The sequence below is a fragment of the Dunckerocampus dactyliophorus genome, chromosome 16 (assembly GCF_027744805.1).
Source record: "Dunckerocampus dactyliophorus isolate RoL2022-P2 chromosome 16, RoL_Ddac_1.1, whole genome shotgun sequence".
Lineage (NCBI taxonomy): Eukaryota > Metazoa > Chordata > Actinopteri > Syngnathiformes > Syngnathidae > Dunckerocampus > Dunckerocampus dactyliophorus.
In genome coordinates this window covers 25,112,919-25,134,559 of record NC_072834.1, presented here as the reverse complement: position 1 = coordinate 25,134,559, position 21,641 = coordinate 25,112,919, and the positions used below count along the sequence as shown (strand labels likewise).

Sequence of the window (21,641 nt, the reverse complement as noted above, 5' to 3'; positions counted from 1 at the left end):
GGGGCTGCTGTATTAATTAGGCAGCGTCTAATCAAATGTAACCACAGAAAAAATACATTGTCACACACAAACTATGTATTTTGACTTTATTTTTCCATCATGATTGTGTAAATATTTTCTAGAGTTTACAAAATGGTTTGGTTTCTGATTGATGGCCCACCTCCCGTTTCCTCCAGATCCCTCCGGTGCAGTCCAATCTTTTTTTGAGTCTATTTTAAGTCAAAACACTTCTTTTTAACGTCTGTGGTGGTGCGTTTCTCCGTGGAAACGCCATTTATGTTTCCTGCAATGGTGCTCCATGCCGACTCTTTTTGGATGGCCTGATGACCGGTGGATACACGTGAAGATAAGGTGGTCTTGTGTTCGCTCACTCCTTGTAAAAGCACCTCTATTTCAGTACAATTGAAGTTTTTCTTTCGTTTGTTGTCCAGCTGCTCCTCAGTCTTGTCCTTGCGCGTTGCCATCTCCGCCTCCAGCTGCCTGTTGCGCACGGCACATTTTTGACCTTGTATGGGAAATAATAGGCGGTGACCTATGCAAATTAGGGCTCACATGCGCGGGCATCGCAGTTGGCATTCATCAACCTAAGAACACCGGTGCCAACGATTATCCCTACTTAAGAACGTGTCGTGAATGTGGCGCAGTTTCCAACCCGCGCCTTCTTAAGTACACTTCTTAAGAAGACTTTTAAGAAGATGTTCGTTAATGAGGCCCATTGTTTTACTGAGTGTGAGCAACCACAACCCACTTTTCCATGAAACTCATGTTGATACACTCTTGATGAACATTTTAAGACTAGCTAAAAAATTGTAAGAATTTACATTTTGCACTGTTGGACCTGAAGGAGGTTCTAAGTAGAGCTTCACTGCCCTCGATGGAGGATTCCAAACGTTCATACTGTCACGCTTTGCTTGTCGCTCTGCTGCCGCCTGTCTTCCATTTGTCCGCAGTGCACCTCAGCCGGCGTGGGTGGAGACTCTGCGGGCAATCAGCAATCTGGGACTCCTCTTAAGCAAGGTAGCAGCGACTCACCTTTGCCAGATTGCAGGGTCGGACAGGGATGGTAATCTGTGAGTTCTGGAAAAGTCCAGAACGGCCGTTCAGTCTACGACCGATAATTTGTCTTTTTTTTTCGGTCGACCGGCCCTAACAGTGTAACACCTAGGCCTACCAGCAGATGGCGCTGTAACGATAATTTGTCAGTCAAACATAGGCCTACATTCTGTCAAAAAGCCAATAAAGAAGTGCTTTGGAAATGTTGAGTATAAACCGCGTTGTTTCGTACCGCCGCACCGTCAAACACAGTACCTTTGTCACAGGAGGCGAGAGCGTTGACCACACGACTAAATGCCCGGACTGTCGGACGCGTGTTCAGCGCAGCTCTTGAGCCAAAAGGAGTGAGGTTTACAAATGTACACTCGCACAGCCTCACAGGCTGGCATCCGTTACACAAGCAGAAAAGCCAAGGCATGGCTACTTGATTTGCATTGTGATGATGATAAATAATGACCTCATATAATCTTGACCTCAAAAGAAACACGCAGTTAATTGGACAAATAGGCTACATTAAAAACAAGGACACACGGTAAATGACCGCAAATTAATTTCTTTATGCGCCGCAGTTAATTAATGCATTGGCCTGGAACCTACTTCAAAACCATATAGAACCCCCCCGGTTGGTGGGTGGGCCTATTTGGGGGGAAAAGTCCAGGGCCTTTTTTTGGTCCCAGTTCGTCCCTGCCAGATTGTACTCCTTCTACCCTGTTACCTGCCACCGCTCAGTCCGGCTCCTGCTACCTTTCCCTGCTTTCTGGCTCCCGTGTTTGCTTGCATTACCTGCCCTGCCTGTATCAGTATTCCTGCCTGGTTTGCCTGCAGTGATTTTTGTTATTCTTCTAGCCTTTTTTCCTGACAGCCTTATGCTGTCAGTGTTTTTTTGTTAGCATACCTTCCAGTGGATTTTCCTTGTTTGTATTTTCACCTTGTGGACACCTTTTGTTATTAAATCTTTTTGCTTTCCAAGTTTTTGCTCGCGTTTTGCATTGGGATCCTAATTTTCCTGCCGTGGCATCCGTCACTCGTGACACATTAGCTCGAGCTCTTTTTAACATTCCACACTTTGAGAAATAAAACAAATAAGTGGCCACACCTTTTTAAGGCAATGGGTTATGTTATGGCTATTTGCTGGTTGGCAAAAAATACATGGATAATCAGAGGCACCACAGTAATGAGAGCATAATGAGGATATCATACTATGGACCTATGATATTCTTTCTCTCAAATGCGGCGTTACTTTGATGTAATGGGACACACGCCTTCCAAAAAGTGCAACTTTTGTATTCAGTTTTGTAAAGTGCACCCATCTTTATTTCTGCTGTAAATATCCAAATTCTGCTGTTATTCATGCATTCCAAGGGTGTGAACTAAACACCTCTGATGCACACACACACTCTTAACTCGTTTATTTCAGTTTGCAGTACTCAAATGATCTTAAATATTTGGATTGCAGTAACTTGTTGTGTCAAGTCGCATCGTTGTCATATAGCTTTAGGAACGATCATTTCATGACATGTTTCTTTGTAATAAAGAATATTACTAATATGACATATACAGTATTTGGTTTCTTCTCATAAAATTACAACATAATTCCTGTAATATTTTCACTTTATTCTCATAAAATCACAACATAACTCGTGTAATATTTTCACTTTATTCTTATAAAATTACAACATAATTCTTGTAAAATTATACATTTATTCTCATTGTGGGAATGGGAGGCTGGCTTAGGGGTGTGTTCGTGTGGGGGGTGCAAAAAGACAAGCTGGCACTTAGCTATCTTACCTTCAGAGATACAGTGTGAGCTTTTTGCATGTTTGTCACACTTCAATGTTTTAGATCATCAAACTAATTGAAGAAATGTCATCAGTCGGAAAGCATCATCAAAAAGTGCCACCCGCTTAAATTAAGAATAAAACTGGTTTCTAAACTTTCTAATTTAAGAATGGACTCACACAGAAAATATATCTAAACAGCAAAAACTACATTTCAAGACATTTTAAGCAACATTTCTTGAGTCTTTTGAACGCATATTGTTTTGAGAAGACAAACTGTTGACTTAAATGAACAGGCTAATCTAGCGTGAAGTTGCTGTGACAATGGAATAACAAAAAGGGCCCTACCATTTCTCAGAACACATTCAACAGACATTAAAGCATGCAGCTCGTTGAGGAGTTAATTAGATTTGTTCCAAAAAACAAGCACAAAGGAACAGGCCTTACCCTATGAAATGACGCCAAAATAATTACAAATGACAAATAAACGGACAAATAAAGATTTAGCTAGTTTTGCATTGACCAGGGGTTGTCAAGTGACAAACATCACTAACACTCTACTGCAAATCAACAAGTCACTGGCACAGACTGCTACATGTGTGTCACCAATAAATACATAAGAAATTAGTGTTTCAACGAGAGAAATGTGAGAAAATGGTCCGACTTTCAGTCCAACTCTGAGCGCTGCCATTTACAGAAGTGGGATGGACGGTTAGCATAGGGGAAATGGCAGTGACTGACACACACAATTCATTATTCATCCATCCATCCATCCATCCATTTTCCATACCGCTTCTCCTCATTAGGGTGGCGAGGGCATGCTGGAGCCTATCCCAACAGGCGGGGTACATATAGACAAACACTCACATTCATACCTATGGACCATTTAGAGTCTCCAATGAAGCTAACATGCATGTTTTTGGAATGTGGGAGGAAACCGGAGTACCCAGAAAACCCCCACACACACGGGGAGAACATGCAAACTCCACACAGAAATGCCCAACGGAGATTCCAACCCAGGTCTTCCCATCTCCAGACTGTTACTGTGTTGGCCAACATGCTAACCACTACATCACCGGGCAGCCTCTTCATTATTCATGTCAAACAATTTTAAATACTGAAACTATTTTGTTAATCGTGAGCACACAATAAAATACACATTTGTCAAGTGACCTCTCAAAGTTTATTCTTGGATTGCAATGTTCGAGAAGACTGAGGAAATTTGGCATGTCAACCAAAATCCTCAGTTGCTTCTCTCGATGCACGATGGAAAGTGTCCTTACTGCCTCCATCACTGTTTGGCCGGTAATATAATGTTGCAGAAACATTATACACCATGACTTTGACACATTGCTGCTTGCATTAAACATTCAAAAACCGGGGGATTTCTAATGAATACTTATTGTATTTTAATCACACTGGCTAGCATACGTTCTCAATAATGATTTCAGAGAACATGTTCAAGCAAAAAAATGTCAGTATTTTTCTCAGTTACGATGAAAGTGCATAAAAATTGGTGAAAATGTTCATTCTTTGGGCATGAAGCGATGAAGTCTGCTTGGATGAGCGGCCAAACGTCTTCTAAGACGACCTGAACAGTCCAGTTGTGATCCATTTAATGCCCTGAGGATACAATGACCTGGAATCTGCGTAATAATGTTAATAGTGCTAATAACAATGCCACTGTGGCTTGGTGAATGTGCACGTGACATTACATGTAAATGGAGCCTTGTTGGCGCTTTTTGGAGGTTTTTTAATGTTATTGACTTATTATTCAGTTCATTTTGCAATTACTGCAAGTTGTGTATTTTGCCTATTTTTATCATGTGTCACGGGCTGAATGTGTTTTCATGGGGTTTCTATTTTTTTATGGACATTAACAGGAGAGTTCCATTAAAAATGCACATTTGACTTGACTTGTATGGACTGTTATGTGTTTTCATTTACTTTTTTGTGCCTTCATTGTAGCAAACAGACTATTGTGGCAAGGCATTGTGGGATTTCTCAGATAGGACCAAATGAGAAAATCTTCATATTTGGGAGAAATTGCACAAATGTAAAACTCATTGAAATCATTTAACTGTGGAATTTGTGACGGTCATTTGCTGCTGTGCCTCTTTCTCTTTTTCTCTCTCTCTCTCTCTTGTCATGTTCTGTGTTGATTTTGCACTCTGCTGCCGCCTCTGTTTTGTCCTTGCAGTGTCATGGCTGCACTGATGAGTAATTAGGGACACCTGCGATCAATCTGCTGCTCCCCATACTGTATATACCTCTGATAGGAGACCAGTTGGGAGCCAAGGAATGAGGAACAGGAAGCAGGGATGGCAAGGGAATAACTGGCAACTAGGTCGTGGCCAGGCAGAGGTATATATGGGGAGCAGAAGATTGATCACAGGTGTCCCTGATTACTCATCAGTTCAGCCATGACACTGCAAGGACAGAACAGAGGCGGCAGCAGAGTGCAAAATCAACACAGAACATGACAAAATGGAGCTACTTTCATTCTCACTCTGGGCATCCAGAATTCGTCTCAATGCTTGTGCAGCTGTAAATATTGCGATTCTAGGTCTGTTGGCCATGCTTCCCTGCAAAATAGTTAATTATAATGATTAGAGTTGGCAAATTACATTATCATTTGAAGCTACAATGTAAAAAATCTCATAGATCTTCCCGGGGTCATAAGTGACCCCGCACAAGTTTGTATTATAATTGCCACATGGATTGGCCGATCCTTGCCAAATTCTATGAACAGATGTAGAACAAATAGGTTGACAAATTCCTGGTTGGAAACTTTATTACGATTAAAATTAGAAAAATGGTACACAAAAAATGGTGCACGGGGTCATATATGACCCCACTCAGTCGCTTTAGGGTTAAGATGGTCGCTCTCCTCTGAGATGCTTGGCTGCACCACCACAGAGTTGGAAGAAGAAAGGAGAACCATGGTAAAAGAGTGGGGAGAGACCAAGCCAGTGGGGACAAGATCTGGGCAGATGAACTCAATCTGTTTTTCAACAGATTTGAGTCTGCCCCCTCTCCCTCCCCTACCCCCCCTACCCCCTCTTCACACCTTCCCGGGAGAGCCCCCCCCCCCACTCTTCAGCCTGCCACCCTCAACACCCAACCCCCACCAGCCCACTCTTCCCCCCCCCCCCCCCCCCCCCATCACTTCACCACTCCCCTCTCAACCCCCCCGAGACTCTCACCACTCTTCACCCCCACATCCCCATCCCAGCCATCCTCTACCCCCTTCTCCATAACTGATGATCAGGTGAGGAGTCAACTAAAGAAGATCAAGGCAAGGAAGGCCCTGGGACCGGACGGCATCAACCCTGGATTGATTCATTGATTGATTGATTAAAGTTTAACGACACTATCAACACAAAGTGTCATGTAAGTGTCTGGACCTTAACATGTGAAGTTATTAATGACAAAACCTGTTTCTCGGGAGTGTAATCTATCAATTTAATTAGGGAGTAGAGCTTGTAAAAATTCCCTACTCTTTTCGAACAGAGAAGTAGGTTCTTTAACGTGCAAATGGTGTGGCTTTTCTTTATACAGGACGGCGGCTTAAAGTCTCCTCTGTAAGACTAGATACTGAATAAAATGGCCTGCTAAAGGGCCTGTTTCCATTATCTAAAACCTAATAAAAAGATTTATTTCTTTAAGAAACTCTATGATGCATGATCGCGGAACTTCGCTGAACAAGGTTTTCAGATCAGGTACATTATAAAAATTGACACGGATGTGAGCAAACTCACTGCATTCAAGAAGGATATGTTTAACTGAGAGTGTACTATTACATGATATACAACGGGGAGGATTTTCTGCTGCAAATAAATAGGAGTGTAATAAGCGAGAATGACCAATTCGAATACGAGTTAGCACAACGTCTTCCCGTCGCTTAGCTAACGGGATTGTAGTATGTGGTTCGATTATAGGCTGATGTTGGTAGAGTTTGTTACCGGGATTTAAATCCCATGACGTTTGCCACTTTATTTTTATGTATTCATTAATCTTTGGTTTTAAGTCTGTATAGGGTATCTTCATTTCTGTTCCAGCCATATTAAGTGCCTCTTTTGCTAACATATCAGCTTTTTCATTCCCTTTGATACCTATATGGCTCGGTATCCAAACAAAAACTACCAGTTTAGATAATACACCGACTTTGTATAATGATTCTAGTAACTGTACAATATAGGGATGTTGAACATCTCTACACTGTAAAGCCACTAAACTAGATAGAGAGTCTGTGAAAATAACAAATTGTTTTCCATCAGTGTTTTGTATTATACCCAAAGCCATTTTCAAAGCCAACAACTCGGCAGTGTATGTGGAAGCACTGTCTGGTAATCTAACCTCTTCTTTTATTGTGCCACTAATACAGGCTGATCCTACTTTATTGTGATCTTTTGATCCATCTGTATAGATAGCATGGTAGTTCCTATATTTGTGTCTTATTTCTCCAAATCTATCCAGGTAGACCAGATCACTTGTAATGCCCTTTTTCAAGGTTCAAGATTCAAAATTTTGTCATATAGATAGTAAAACAGGCAGTTATACTATGCAATGAAATTCTTATTCTGTTCATTCTCCCAAGAAAAGAAAGAAAACACAAGAAAGAATAAGAACATAAGAAACATACACATAACTACCAATAAATTAAGCAACAACAACAGAAGAGACATTAATACAAATAAATAAATAAATAAATGATTAAATAAATAAAAGTGCTATGGGTGTGTGCGTGTGTTGCGTGCGGCGTGTGTGAGTGCTTCGTTGAGAAGCCTGATGGTCTGTGGGTAAAAGCTGTTTGCCAGCCTTGTGGTCCTGGACTTCAAACTCCTGTAGCGTCTGCCTGACGGTAGGAGTGTGAATAATGAGTGTTGTGGATGTGTGCTGTCCTTGATGAGGTTGTGTGTTCTTCGTAGGACTCTAGTTTTATAAATGTCTTGCAGTGAGGGGAGGGCTGCCCCAACAATGTTCTGTGAGGTCTTGATCACCCGCTGGAGTGCCTTCCTATCACGTGTTGTACAGTTACCATACCAAACAGTGATGGAGGCGGTAAGGACACTTTCCATAGTGCATCTGTAGAAGCAACTCAGGATTTTGGTGGACATGCCAAATTTCCTCAGTCTTCTCAGGAAGTACAGTCTCCTTTGGGACTTCTTCATAATTTGTTGGGTGTTGTGAGACCAGGTGAGGTCCTCGCTGATGTGTGTGCCAAGGAACTTGAAGGTTTTCACCCTCTCCACCTCAGTCTCATCAATAAACAGGGGTCTATGCGGCTCCTTTTCCCTTGTTCTTGGGTCAATGATCATCTCTTTGGTTTTATCTGTATTGAGAAGGAGATTGTTATCATGACACCAAGCTATGAGGTCCGCCACCTCTCTTCTGTATGATGTTTCAACACTACCAGTGATCAGGCCGATGACTGTAGTGTCATCCGCAAATTTAATGATGCTGGTGTTGTTCTGGGAGGCCACGCAATCGTAGGTGAAGAGCGTGTAGAGGAGCGGACTCAGCACACAGCCCTGTGGGATCCCAGTGCTTACAATTCTTGAGCTGGATGTGCGATTGTGGACTCTGACTGACTGGGGCCTGCCTGTTAGAAAGTTAAACACCCAGTTACATAGGGAGGGTGACAGGCCAAGTGTGAGGAGCTTATTTGTGAGTTTGTGGGGGCTGACTGTATTAAAAGCAGAGCGATAGTCTATAAATAGCATTCTGACATATGTGTCCTGGCCCTGTAGGTGAGAAAGGGCTGTGTGGATGGCAGTGTTGACTGCATCATCCGTGGACCGGTTCTGGCGATATGCAAACTGTAGAGGGTCCAAAGTTGCCGCCGGGATGCTCTTTTTGATGTGGGTCATGACTATTCTTTCAAAGCACTTCATAACAATAGGAGTGAGTGCTATAGGGCGATAGTCATTCAAGCAGGTCACGTTGCTCTTCTTGGGTACGGGCACTATGGTGGTGGACTTAAAGCAGGTCGGTACAGATGCTTGTGCAAGCGACAGGTTAAATATGTCAGCAAGCACATCAGCTAGCTCTGATGAGCAAACCCGATAGTCTGTGATGTGCTGGAGCCCCGCCCACATGCGCCGAGGGTCTGAGGTGGAATAGTAGCCCTCCAGCTTCTGTCTGTACTGTCTTTTGGCCTCTCGTATGGACCTCCTCAGGTCATATCTGGCCTTTTTGTAGTCATCAGCGGTGCCCATGACAAATGCAGACGAACGAGCACGTAGCTTGCTCTGATGAGCAAACCCGAAGTGCACGTCCTGAGATGTTGTCTGGGCCTGCTGCTTTTCGTGGGTTTGTTTTGTTCAGAATCCTGCGCACATCAGCTGATGTCACCATGAGAGGTGAGTCCTGTGAGTCCAGCCACCCTCTCTGCTCATCAGGAGTTTGGGTGTCAAAGCGGGCATAGAACTCATTCAGCTCATCTGCAAGTGTGGTTTGGCTGGAAGTGGATACGCTACTCTGCTGTCGATGGTCTGTGATGTGCTGGAGCCCCGCCCACATGCGCAGAGGGTCTGAGGTGGAATAGTAGCCCTCAAGCTTCTGTCTGTACTGTCTTTTGGCCTCTCGTATGGACCTCCTCAGGTCATATCTGGCCTTTTTGTAGTCATCAGCGATGCCCATGACAAATGCAGACGAACGAGCACGTAGCTTAGCCCTTACATCACAGTTCATCCACTGTTTTTGGTTAGGGTATTTTCTGTAATACTAGGTGGTGGTAACAGTCTCTATGCCTGTGCTAATGTAGCCAGTAACAGCAGAAGCATATTCATCCAAATCAACAGTGCAATCTTCCCTCCCCGCTGCAGTTTTAAACACATCCCAGTTTGTGCAGCCAAAGCAGTCCTGAAGTACTTGATCAGTTTCTTCATTCCACACTTTAACTGCTGTACTTACAGGGGGAGCTTGTTTAAGAAGTTGTCTGTATGTTGGATAAAGGAATATAGAGATGTGGTCAGCCTTTCCAAAGTGGGGTCTTGGAACAGCCTTCAAAGCACCTTTCATGTTGCTGTAGACTTGGTCCAGGATGTTATTTTCCCTTGTGGGAAAGCTCACATGCTGGTAATATTTGGGGAGGACAGTCCTGAGGTTACAGTGGTTGAAATCGCCAGATATAATGAATACAGCGTCCAGGTGTTTGGTCTTGTGTTTATCAATGATGTCATGCAGAAGGCCTAGTGCGTTAGCAGTGTTAGCACGTGGTGGAATGTAAACAGCAGTTAAGTACACAGCGCTAAACTCACAAGGCAAATAAAAAAGTGCATTTCACCATCAGCAGCTCAATGTCTTGCGAGCAGTGCTTTCCCATCGTCTGTACGTCTGTGCACCACCGTTTGTTTACGTAAACACAGACGCCGCCACCTCTGTGTTTACCAGATGCTAAAGTCCGATCTCCCCGGTAAGCAGCAAATGTTTCCAACTGGATCCCCGAGTCCGGTGTATCCTCCGTCAGCCAGGTTTCTGTGAAGGTGAGCACACAGCATTCCCTGATCTCACGTTGAGCTGTAATACTTGCTCTTAGTTCGTCCATCTTGTTTTCAAGAGAGCGGACGTTGGGTAGCAGAAGGCTTGGTAGCGGTGGCCTAGTCGCTCTAGCTTTTAGCCTAGCATGCAGGCCGGCCCGCTTGCCTCGGATGCTTTGCTCACCGGGTATCTTACTGCTGTAACAAGTGAATTTCCCTGCTGTGGGATTAATAAAGTACAATCCTAATACTAATCCTTCAAAGCACATTAAAATAACCATTGTTAATGTTTTTGTAATATTAGTGTCACGGTTAGCTTACACCAAGTGTTGGAACCCGTAATGCAGATTACTAGTAAAAAATATAATTTGTTACACGAGGTAATAAAGTATAACACAAAGATACAAAAATATATACAAATAGAATAACTAAGGAACTCAGGGCAGAAGCCAAAAATACAGAAAAGAAAAACACTGCTAGGCAGGAAAAAAGACACTCAGTAACTAAAGGAGCTGCAGGGAAAAAGGCATGCAGTACAGGTAAGTACTCGGTATGGCAAAAAGCACAAAGGTAAATAGCGACAAGGAAAATGTGGACCAGTTGGGAGCCAAGGTAAGGAGGAACAGGAAGCAGGGATGACAAAGGAATAACTGGCGACATAGGGTAGTTTGGCAGCAGCATATAAAGGGTCAAGTAATTGGCCACAGGTGTCCCTCATCAGCTCATCAGTGCTGCCGCGTGCACTGAAAGGCAAAACAGACAGGCGGCAGCAGAGCGACAACACAGAACATCACAATTAGGACTTTATGTGTCAGGCTCAGGGAAATGTGGCTGAAGCTTCATTTTTGGGGAATGTGATATTATATGTGGTGATGCAACATAAGAACACAGTATTGTAAATTATTTTATCATGGTTTTATTTTTACATTATTATTATTTTGTTTTAATTTTGAGCAAGCCATGGTTCTCATTCAAAGATTAAGAAAACAAAACACCCATATAGTCACCTTTACACTCCTATTACCCAATATAGTCAACATAATCAGAGAAAATAAGTAGGCTACTCTCATGGTAAAAACCGTATTTAGAAAGTAATACATGTGTTTTTTTTTAAATATTCAGTTTATTCAATATCCTCTCATTTCAGCCTATGAAACCTAACCGTTTTAAAACATCTTGTTTGCAGTCATGTCAGCTGAAATATGCTTTTCCTGACCAGTGTTGGGAGTAACGGCGTTAAAACATAACGGATTTACCAACACTGTTACTTAATAACTAACAGAATAATCTAACTAGTTACTGTTGTCATTTCTAGTTACTTAGAATGAAATGCGGCGCGTTACTTTGATTCAAGCTTGGTAGCGGGGGAGGTCATTTCTCTCTCTCTGAGATGAGACAGTTAGAGGCGGGTCACATGCGTGTTGATTGGCTGAGGAGTCAAGTGGGAGGATGCTCACATATCAACCAAAACAAGAGGGAGCGATGGCGAGTGAAGCAGGGCCTGAGACAGGTACAAAATCGGCATTTACAGGCTGGAAGTATCGACACTATTTTAATCTGACTGAGATAAAAGAGAAAAATGTACATGTTAGATGCACGTTGTGTCCCAGTACAAAGACACTATGTATTGTATTGTATTGTATGTACTTTATTTATCCCACAGCGGGGAAATTTACTTGTTACAGCAGCAAGCAAGCAAGACAAGTAAAGAGAACAGTAAAGTAAAGTAAAGTAAAGCATCGTGACTACAACATGGTTCAGGTGGTGCAGGTGTTGTAGAGCCTGACAGCGGTCGGTATGAAGGACCTGCGGAACCTCTCCTTCTTACACCGTGGGTGTAACAGTCTGCTGCTGAAGGAGCTGCTAAGGGAACCCACAGTGTCATGTAGCGGGTGAGAGGTGTTGTCCATGATGGATGTCAGCTTAGCCAACATCCTTCTCTCCCCCACTTCCTCCACGGAGTCCAGAGGACCGTCCAGGACAGAGCTCGCTCTCCTGATCAGCCTATTGATCCTGCTCCTGTCCCTGTCCGTGCTGCCCCCTCTCCAGCAGCCCACAGCATAGAAGATGGCTGAGGCCACCACAGAGTCATAAAAGGTCCGTAAAAGAGTCCTGCACACTCCAAAGGACCTCAGTCTCCTCAGCAGGTGGAGGCGTAGAGGGCGTGGGTGTTGACGGACCAGTCCAGTTTGTTATTAAGGTGAACACCCAGGAATTTGTAGATGTCTAACAACTCTATGTCCGCTCCCTGGATGTTCACCGGTGTGAAATGGGATGTTTTCCTCTGGAAGTTACTGATCATCTCCTTTGTCTTGCTGGTGTTGAGTTGCAGCTGGTTAAGCTCACTCCAGCTGACAAAGTCCCTGATGATCGTCCTGTATTCCAGATCATTCACCTCTGAAACACAACCCACAATGGCTGTGTCATCGGAGAACTTCTGGATGTGACACTGTGTGGAGTTGTGTGTGAAGTCCGAGGTGTAGAGGGTGAAGAGGAAAGGGGAGAGCACCGTACCCTGAGGGGCACCTGTGCTGCAGAGTACCATGTCAGACACACAGTGACGGAGCCTCACATACTGTGGTCTATTGGTGAGGTAGTCCATAACCCATGCAGTCAGTTGTTGGTCCACTCCCACACTCTCCATCTTCACTCTGAGTAGTGACGGCTGGATGGTGTTAAATGCACTGGAGAAGTAAAAAAACATGACCCTCACAGCGCTCCCGCTGTCCTCCAGGTGTAGGAGTGATCTGTGCAGCAGGTAGATCACTGCGTCGTCTACTCCGATCCGAGGCCGGTAAACAAACTGCTGTTACTGGCTACATTAGCACATGTATAAAGACTGTTACCACCACCAAGTATTACAGAAAATACCCCAATCAAAAACAGTGGATGAACTGTGATGTAAGGGCTAAGCTACGTGCTCGTTCGACTGCATTTGTCATGGGCACCCCTGAGGACTACAAAAAGGCCAGATATGACCTGAGGAGGTCCATACGAGAGGCCAAAAGACAGTACAGGCAGAAGCTTGAGGGCTACTATTCCACCTCAGACCCTCTGCGCATGTGGGCGGGGCTCCAGCACATCACAGACCATCGACAGCAGAGTAGCGTATCCACTTCCAGCCAAACCACACTTGCAGATGAGCTGAATGAGTTCTATGCCCGCTTTGACACCCAAACTCCTGATGAGCAGAGAGGGTGGCTGGACTCACAGGACTCACCTCTTATGGTGACATCAGCTGATGTGCGCAGGGTTCTGAACAAAACAAACCCACGAAAAGCAGCAGGCCCAGACAACATCTCAGGACGTGCACTTCGGGTTTGCTCATCAGAGCTAGCTGATGTGCTTGCTGACATATTTAACCTGTCGCTTGCACAAGCATCTGTACCGACCTGCTTTAAGTCCACCACCATAGTGCCCGTACCCAAGAAGAGCAACGTGCCCTGCTTGAATGACTATTGCCCTATAGCACTCACTCCTATTGTTATGAAGTGCTTTGAAAGAATAGTCATGACCCACATCAAAAAGAGCATCCCGGCGGCAACTCTACAGTTTGCATATCGCCAGAACCGGTCCACGGATGATGCAGTCAACACTGCCATCCACACAGCCCTTTCTCACCTACAGGGCCAGGACACATATGTCAGAATGCTATTTATAGACTATAGCTCTGCTTTTAACACAGTCAGCCCCCACAAACTCACAAATAAGCTGCTCACACTTGGCCTGTCACCCTCCCTCTGTAACTGGGTGTTTAACTTTCTAACAGGCAGGCCCCAGTCAGTCAGAGTCCACAATCGCACATCCAGCTCAAGAATTGTGAGCACTGGGACCCCACAGGGGTGTGTGCTGAGTCCGCTCCTCTACACGCTCTTCACCTATGGTTGCGTGGCCTCCCAGAACAACAACAGCATCATTAAATTTGCAGATGACACTACAGTCATCGGACTGATCACTGGTGGTGTTGAAACATCATACAAAAGAGAGGTGGCGGACCTCATAGCTTGGTGTTGTGATAACAATCTCCTTCTCAATACAGATAAGACTAAAGAGATGATCATCGACCCAAGAACAAGGGAAAAGGAGCCGCATAGACCCCTGTTTATTGATGAGACTGAGGTGGAGAGGGTGAAAGCCTTGAAGTTCCTTGGCACACACATCAGCGAGGACCTCACCTGGTCTCACAACACCCAACAAATTATGAAGAAGTCCCAAAGGAGACTTTACTTCCTGGGAAGACTGAGGAAATTTGGCATGTCCACCACAATCCTGAGTTGCTTCTACAGATGCACCATCGAAAGTGTCCTTACCGCCTCCATCTCTGTTTGGTGCGGTAACTGTACAACACGTGATAGGAAGGCACTCCAGCGGGTGATCAAGACCTCACAGAACATTGTTGGGGCAGCCCTCCCCTCACTGCAAGACATTTATAAAACTAGAGTCCTACGAAGAACACACAACCTCATCAAGGACAGCACACATCCACAACACTCATTATTCACACTCCTACCGTCAGGCAGACGCTACAGGAGTTTGAAGTCCAGGACCATAAGGCTGGCAAACAGCTTTTACCCACAGGCCATCAGGCTTCTCAACGAAGCACTCACACACGCCGCACGCAACACACGCACACACTCATAGCACTTTTATTTATTACTTATTTATTTATTCATTTATTTGTATTATTTATCTGTATTAATGTCTCTTCTGTTGTTGTTGCTTAATTTATTGGTATTTATGTTTCTTATGTTCTTATTCTTTCTTGTGTTTTCTTTCTTTTCTTGGGAGAATGAACAGAATAAGAATTTCATTGCATAGTATAACTGCCTGTTTTACTATCTATATGACAATAAAACTCTTGAATCTAAACCTGTTTCACTATCTTGGTTGTGTGTATGCACCGCTTCACTGACCCCTGCTGCCACCATCAGCCACCCCCGGCCCTGCCACATGACATTTAATGCCTTAGTTGTTTTCTTTTTTTTTGTCGTTTATCTCATCTCTAGCTTCAGCCAATTGTAATTTTAACAACTGTGTCTCAATTTCTGCCAATTTTGTTTGATCCTCTGCCTGTGTATTTTTAAATAATTTGTTAAATGATGGTTGAAATGCTGACGAAAACGGCTTTCAGACGACACCAAATTGTCGAGATCCCCCTGTAATTTAGTTTTCAGCAAAGCCGACATCCCGTTCAGAATGGCGGTTCTGAACAAAGTGTCTGTCACCTCCGACACCTCGGCATGTGCTCCAGTCGCTGCGGACCATTTCTGCAAACATTGCATATTATACCAGCGGGTCCTCCTTTTCATCCCTTGCCAGGGAGGTCGGTGCGGTACCCTTGGGATTAGGAAATTCCTGAAATATCCCTGAAATAGTAAATAACTGGGCCACATACACACCAAAAGGGCGCTGCAACCCCACCGTGTCCAATCCTGCTGCACTAATCAAAGCTGCAAGCTGAGAAGGTGTACAAGATAAAGTTAATAATTGTTTTACATCACCCCAAGCCAAATGTGTTCCTGCTGTCATTCTGAGTAAACAATCAATCCAATTATTATAACTTTTGCGCTATTCCTGCCGTCTGTGAATGATAAAGGTTCATAATTTGCAAAATTACAGTGTCTGTCTACACAAAGAAGAAACATCCCTCGGCGAGGGCTGTCCTCCTCTCCCGGGTCCTGAGTTTTTGTCATTTAACTACTCATTCTTGCTTCAATAATGTTATCACAATCCACTCTCCCTGCCGTTTTATTTTGGCGGGGCTTCACTCCGTCTCTGGCTTCCTGTAACAGCCTCTGGTTTAAACTGCATTCCTCCTCCGGTGGGGGAGTGGTCACACGTATAGGTGTACTATGAGATCGATGTTGTCTGGATTTATCATGCATTTCTTGAACCACTCTTTTGCCAATTTAAAAAATCTAGTCTCAAAGTCCTTCGTCAAACCGACACTTGAACACTGGTGCTCTGGCGCGAGTCAGGGTGGGGTTGGTCAGTCAAGTCCTTTCCATACAAAGCCGTCCTCTAACCATGTCGTTGTTTCAGTCCAGGGTTTATCAGTCTCTTCGTCAAAGTCAACATTAACTTTACCAGCCAGTCGCATTACAGGAAATAACCCGCCATGTCTCTCATACGGTGGTGAAGCCGTAGGAGACTCGACGCGGTTGCTGAGCAACTGTAAACCGTGCTAGCAAAGCTAACCTCTACTTCCTTAGCAAACCGTAGTTTTAAAGTGTACACAACAATAAACACGTCGGACAAAACGCTCACTAGACATCCACAATGTAACATACAACACAACACAGTCTACGACGACACAGCACATTAACTCTTCATACACATTTCACGCAACTTTCTGGGAAAAAGCACATTTCACGTCTTACCTTGTCCATTTCAGAAAGATGCGCGCGCACCGTGACGTAACTACGTCATGTCTCCTCGCTACCCATCCTGCCAACTTAATTTGTTCCCTCAATTGCATAACTTTACACCTCGCATCCTATTCTGTCCTTTTAAATTTATTACACAGTTCATCCCCTGCCTAATTCAACCTCAGCCCACATACGTTTCAACTTCTCCTTTTCCTTACCGTGTTTCTTTTTATCCATTCCACTCTTGCACTTTTGCCAAGAAATCCTCTGTTTGCATCCAAGGTGCGCTTCTGCACCTGCCATACTCGTCACACTCACGGTCAAACTCTCCATCCATTCTCACGTCACTCACACCTTTCACACTCACCCACGTTAAAAATAAAAATCACACAAATATCAAAACAATCACACAAACGGTTCTTGATCGGATCCAGCCGAAAAAGACTCCACCCTTACTTATTGTAGTTCACCAGTTCGCCACGAGAGGGAGCCAAACACAACACAAACGTTACCGGTCGTCACCGACAAAAAAATAAAATAAAGTATCAAATAAATCACATAAACAATTCTTTTGGGACCTATCCAACAAGGACCAAACCTGTAGTTTACCAGATTGCCGCTGGAGGGCCTACAACCCAATTCAAACCTCACCGGTTGCCGCCGGGAAAAATAACAAAAAAATAAAAATCAAATAAATCACAAAAACAATTCTCTTTGGACCTATCCAACAAGGACCAAACCTGTAGTTTACCAGATCGCCGCTGGAGAACCCAATTCAAACCTCACCGGTTGCCGCCGGGAAAAAAAAACTAAATAAAAAAAATCAAATAAAAAAAAATCAAATAACACAATATTTCTAGACGTATTCTGCTACAAAGAATTACTTCTCACAGTCATTATACCATTTCCCTTCATCTCCATAATTTTGATAAAGTCAAGATGCAGACATTTGGATTTTAAATCAATAGGTTTTCCGCTTACCTTTCTTATAGAGAGTGCACTCAGGAGATGAATAGCAATGGGATGACCAGAAAAAAACAACATTCAATAAGCCACCTTCCGAACTCCCCCTCTCTCACGTTGGGCGCCAAAACTGAAGCGTGGGATTCTATCTGAGGATATGGGAGTCTAAATAACCAAACCAAAGACTATAAACCAGTGAGATTTATTCCTGACAAAAAGTTTCTAGTACAGACGTCCGGGCCTATAACAGTCCCTGTATGCCTACAAGTAAGCGGGTCTCAGCGCAACTGGAATAAGGCACCCTTTCTTTCCCTGCCCGGCAATTTTATGTTTGGAATAAACATTATGGGCCCCACTGATGGGGAATGGGCGTCACTCCAGGAGGGGGCGCTCTCATGGCCACCAGACAACAAATTCATGCCCACTGACAAGTACCAATGCAGGGACCCTAACCCTAAGTAACCCAAGCCAAAGCATACCCCGACCCTAACCACCTATGGTGTGTGGAGGGCTCAGCCCTAAAATCCTATTTCAATATAAGCTCTCCTACAGATGTGATCTCACCAGAGACCCCAGCAGCCCAGTGTGCCCACCCGTGAGTGATTGCCCTCATTTATTTATTCAAGGCTCCAGAATATAAGGAAATGTTATTCAGTATACAGTAGTAATGTTAAACGCTTGCGTGTTTGCATGAGTATCAATGGGGCGAGGACAGTCCACCCCTGCAGTCTACATGTACATAAGGATGGCAGTCAGAGCGTTTGAAAAAACAAACATGGCTGCGCCCATCAATTACCTCTGCTGGACTACTCGACCATGCAGAGCTGCCACGTCCTAAATACATCACAATGCATTTGCCAACGACATCCCCCCCACGCACCCATTAAACCACAAAACAGCACCGCCGTCATCACCCCCCACAAACACGCTCACAATGAAACCAAAATAGTCTCATCCTTTTTGTCGTTATTTGTGCTGTTTTGACCTCATTTGACGTCATTGCCAGATTACGGTAGGTATTTTCTTGACACTTCAATCTTTAATAACTCAAAAAGTATGACAGCAGAAACACTCATTTTAATTGTACAAAGGAGCACACATGCAATATATTGACTTTTTTTTGCTCCCTGCCCATGTCTTTGTGTCTGCTCATGTATTATTTGTTACATTCCATGTTTTCAAAGCAGCTACATTGTCACATAAAATGTAGTTTAGTCCTGTGTATTAAAGTCTGGTAACATGATGCATTTGTTTTTCAGCTGTTTGCAAATACCCAGTGGCTGCAGATAGAACTTTTTAATAGCTCATTGAAATTGGTAAGATGTTTTTGTGAAAAAGCCTTTCATGAACACATCATGTACAGTAGTAGCCGAAAAGCACCTGACATTAGCCAATGTATTATCACTTTCAGCCCAATGCAGCTGCTTGTTTTTATTTAAAAATGCTCAATTATGGTATCAAATTCTAGGTTAATGAGCAAAATGCACTAAATGGATGTATTTTCATTTGACAGGCAGAGGGTAAGAATAAGGTGTGGAGGCGTTCCCTTGGATGCAACGCTTGCAGCGTGCAAGTTGGCCGGGCCTCCAGCACCAGCAAAGCAAACAACACTACTCTTTCACTGCACACACCTCAATCACAAAGGGGCATGTCCTTATGTTGACTGTCTTACCAATTCAACTTCCTCATTTTCATGTAGTAGCTTCTGCGTCTTTTTGGAGTATTTAGAATTAATGTTCATGCACAGTGTATATCCTGTGTATATCAATACTTTTATTTCATCTATCAGTTATCGGGCGATATATCGGATATCGCCTTTTTTTTCAGTCCCCGATATCGGTATGCCTGTCCCAAAAATCCCATATCAAGTCCCATATCAAGTGCAGTGTTGTGTGCTGTGTGCTGCGATACTGCCCTCTCTCTGCTCCTTGCTGCAGCGCACCCTGCACGCCTCGTGGAGAACTAATTGGAACACCTGCAGCTCATCAGGAGCAAGCCTCTTAAGCTGCAAGCACTCCTTCACCAGTTGCCAGATTGTTGTCACGCATTCACCGGCTCAGGCCCCTGTCTGCGGCAGTCGTGCTTTTTGCCTAGCTCTACCTTTGTTCCCTGCCTGGCTTACTCCACCAGAGTAAGTAACCTTTTCTGTTAATCTGAGCCTGTGTGGTTTTCAGCAGAGCCTTTTGTGTTTATCTCTGCCACTTTTCAGTAGCTCCTTTGTTCTTTTTGCCCTTTTTTTCCCTGTGATTATTCCGGCCAACCTTTTGTTTGTATTTTTATTCCTACGTTGTACTTTGTACCCTTTTTGTGCCATCATCTGTACTGGGTGGGAATAAATACTTTTGCTAAACCTCTCACCGGCTCACTCATCTTGGGATCCAGTCTCCGGCACAAGCCGAGCCTAACATGCAGAGCCATCTTTTCTATTCTATTCCCCCCACTTGACAAGATTAGTGTAAATGTGGCCCACAAAGCCTTGGCAAATTCCGAGGTACTGGATGAGCAAACATAAGCCAATACTGACGTCAAAGTGGGATGGAAGTCGCTTTTGGAGCTATTGTTTGAAGCAGAGTCCATCCACTAATATGTTGCCATTTTGAAGCATGTTTGTGACAATTCAAGTTATGTTTAAAGCATTTTTAGTCAGTGAGATAGATATATATATATATATTAGGGCTGTCAACGGCCATGACTAATCTTAAACTCTTAATGCGGTTAAAAATAATAATGCAATTGAATTATACTATATCTGTGCTGCCTTGAATTTGACACGTGGTGTTTTATGGCTGTTGGTGTTTGGCGACACCTGGTGGATGCAATAATTCATTGAATAACCCCTGAAATGCTGCTCAACACGGGTTAATTGCTAAACGGCACGGACACGTTTGTTACAGAATACTTGCTTCTGCTTTGGGCACTGTCTGTAAGTAATGTACAACTATATTTCCATTATACTTTATGAAATGAGGTGAATTAGACAGCAGCATTGTTCAGTTAAGTATGCTAATCGTGACACTAGTTGTGGAGATCGTAGGTGTGCTGTGTGTACATACACTCGGGTTTACCTTTTGGCATATATGGGCTAATATTGCTATATATAACGTATATGTTGATAATCAGCTTTATTGGCCATGTGTGTTACCACACTAGGAATTTCTGTGTTACAGTTTTACAGAAAACTTTACTTCAGATGACTTCATTAAATACCAGAAAAGACCAACCTTGTGTGTTTATTGGAGGACATTTAGCTGTTCACTGGACAAAGACACAAACTGCAAGGGCACTGCAGCATCACCAAGGTTGTACTTTTTATCTCAAAACTGGTACTTCAACAGATAAAGTCTACTTCATTAAGCCCATGTTACATGTAAATGTGTGATTAGATAGATGGCTGGATAGATACACAGACATATAGACAGAAAAATAGTGTTACGATCGGCCTGGGCCGGAGTCTGGATCCTAAATGGCAGAGAAAGAGCCACAGCGTTGTAATAAAAAAAAGGATTTAATACAAAAAGAGACATCACAAAATGGGTACAAGGGCGTTTGCAAAAATATACAAAAAAAACATGTCAAATATTTGTTCTGAAAATCTTTGACTTAAAAGTCATTTGAGTTTGCATATATAATCGTCCATGTGTTCATTTAGCAGAGCATACATCTTTTGGAAATCTAGCTCTAGCTGGCACTGCTATTTGTGTATTTCAAGTACTAAAGCACCTAACCCCTTCAGGACGCATGGGTACTGCAAGTGCCTCCTGTATGACATCTGATCATTGTCTGATTAGCAAGAATAATGATAGCACACTTACCTTAAAGACCCTACACAGGCCGTAGAACATCATGGTGTATTATAAACATTTCTGCAACATGATGTTATTGGCCGCAAGCTGACAAACAGAAAGCACCATGATCCAACTCTGTGGTAGGCGGGGCTTGTGCACGAAGCTGAGAAGCTATGCTCACAGTGGCCTCACCTTAGCTTTCTTCCTTGG

General features: G+C 43.6%; 1 protein-coding gene across 1 annotated transcript in view; it reads left to right on the top strand.

Moving 5' to 3' along the window:
• LOC129168754 (gastrula zinc finger protein XlCGF8.2DB-like) overlaps positions 1-19,179 on the top strand; it is a 120,788-nt gene extending 101,609 nt beyond the window's left edge. Inside the window, exons 4-5 of the mRNA XM_054754383.1 lie at positions 18,906-18,962; positions 19,160-19,179. Coding sequence (XP_054610358.1) covers positions 18,906-18,946 — 41 coding nt within the window. The 3' untranslated portion in view covers positions 18,947-18,962; positions 19,160-19,179. The remainder of the gene's footprint in view (positions 1-18,905; positions 18,963-19,159) is intronic.
• The last annotated feature ends 2,462 nt before the right edge of the window (positions 19,180-21,641 follow it).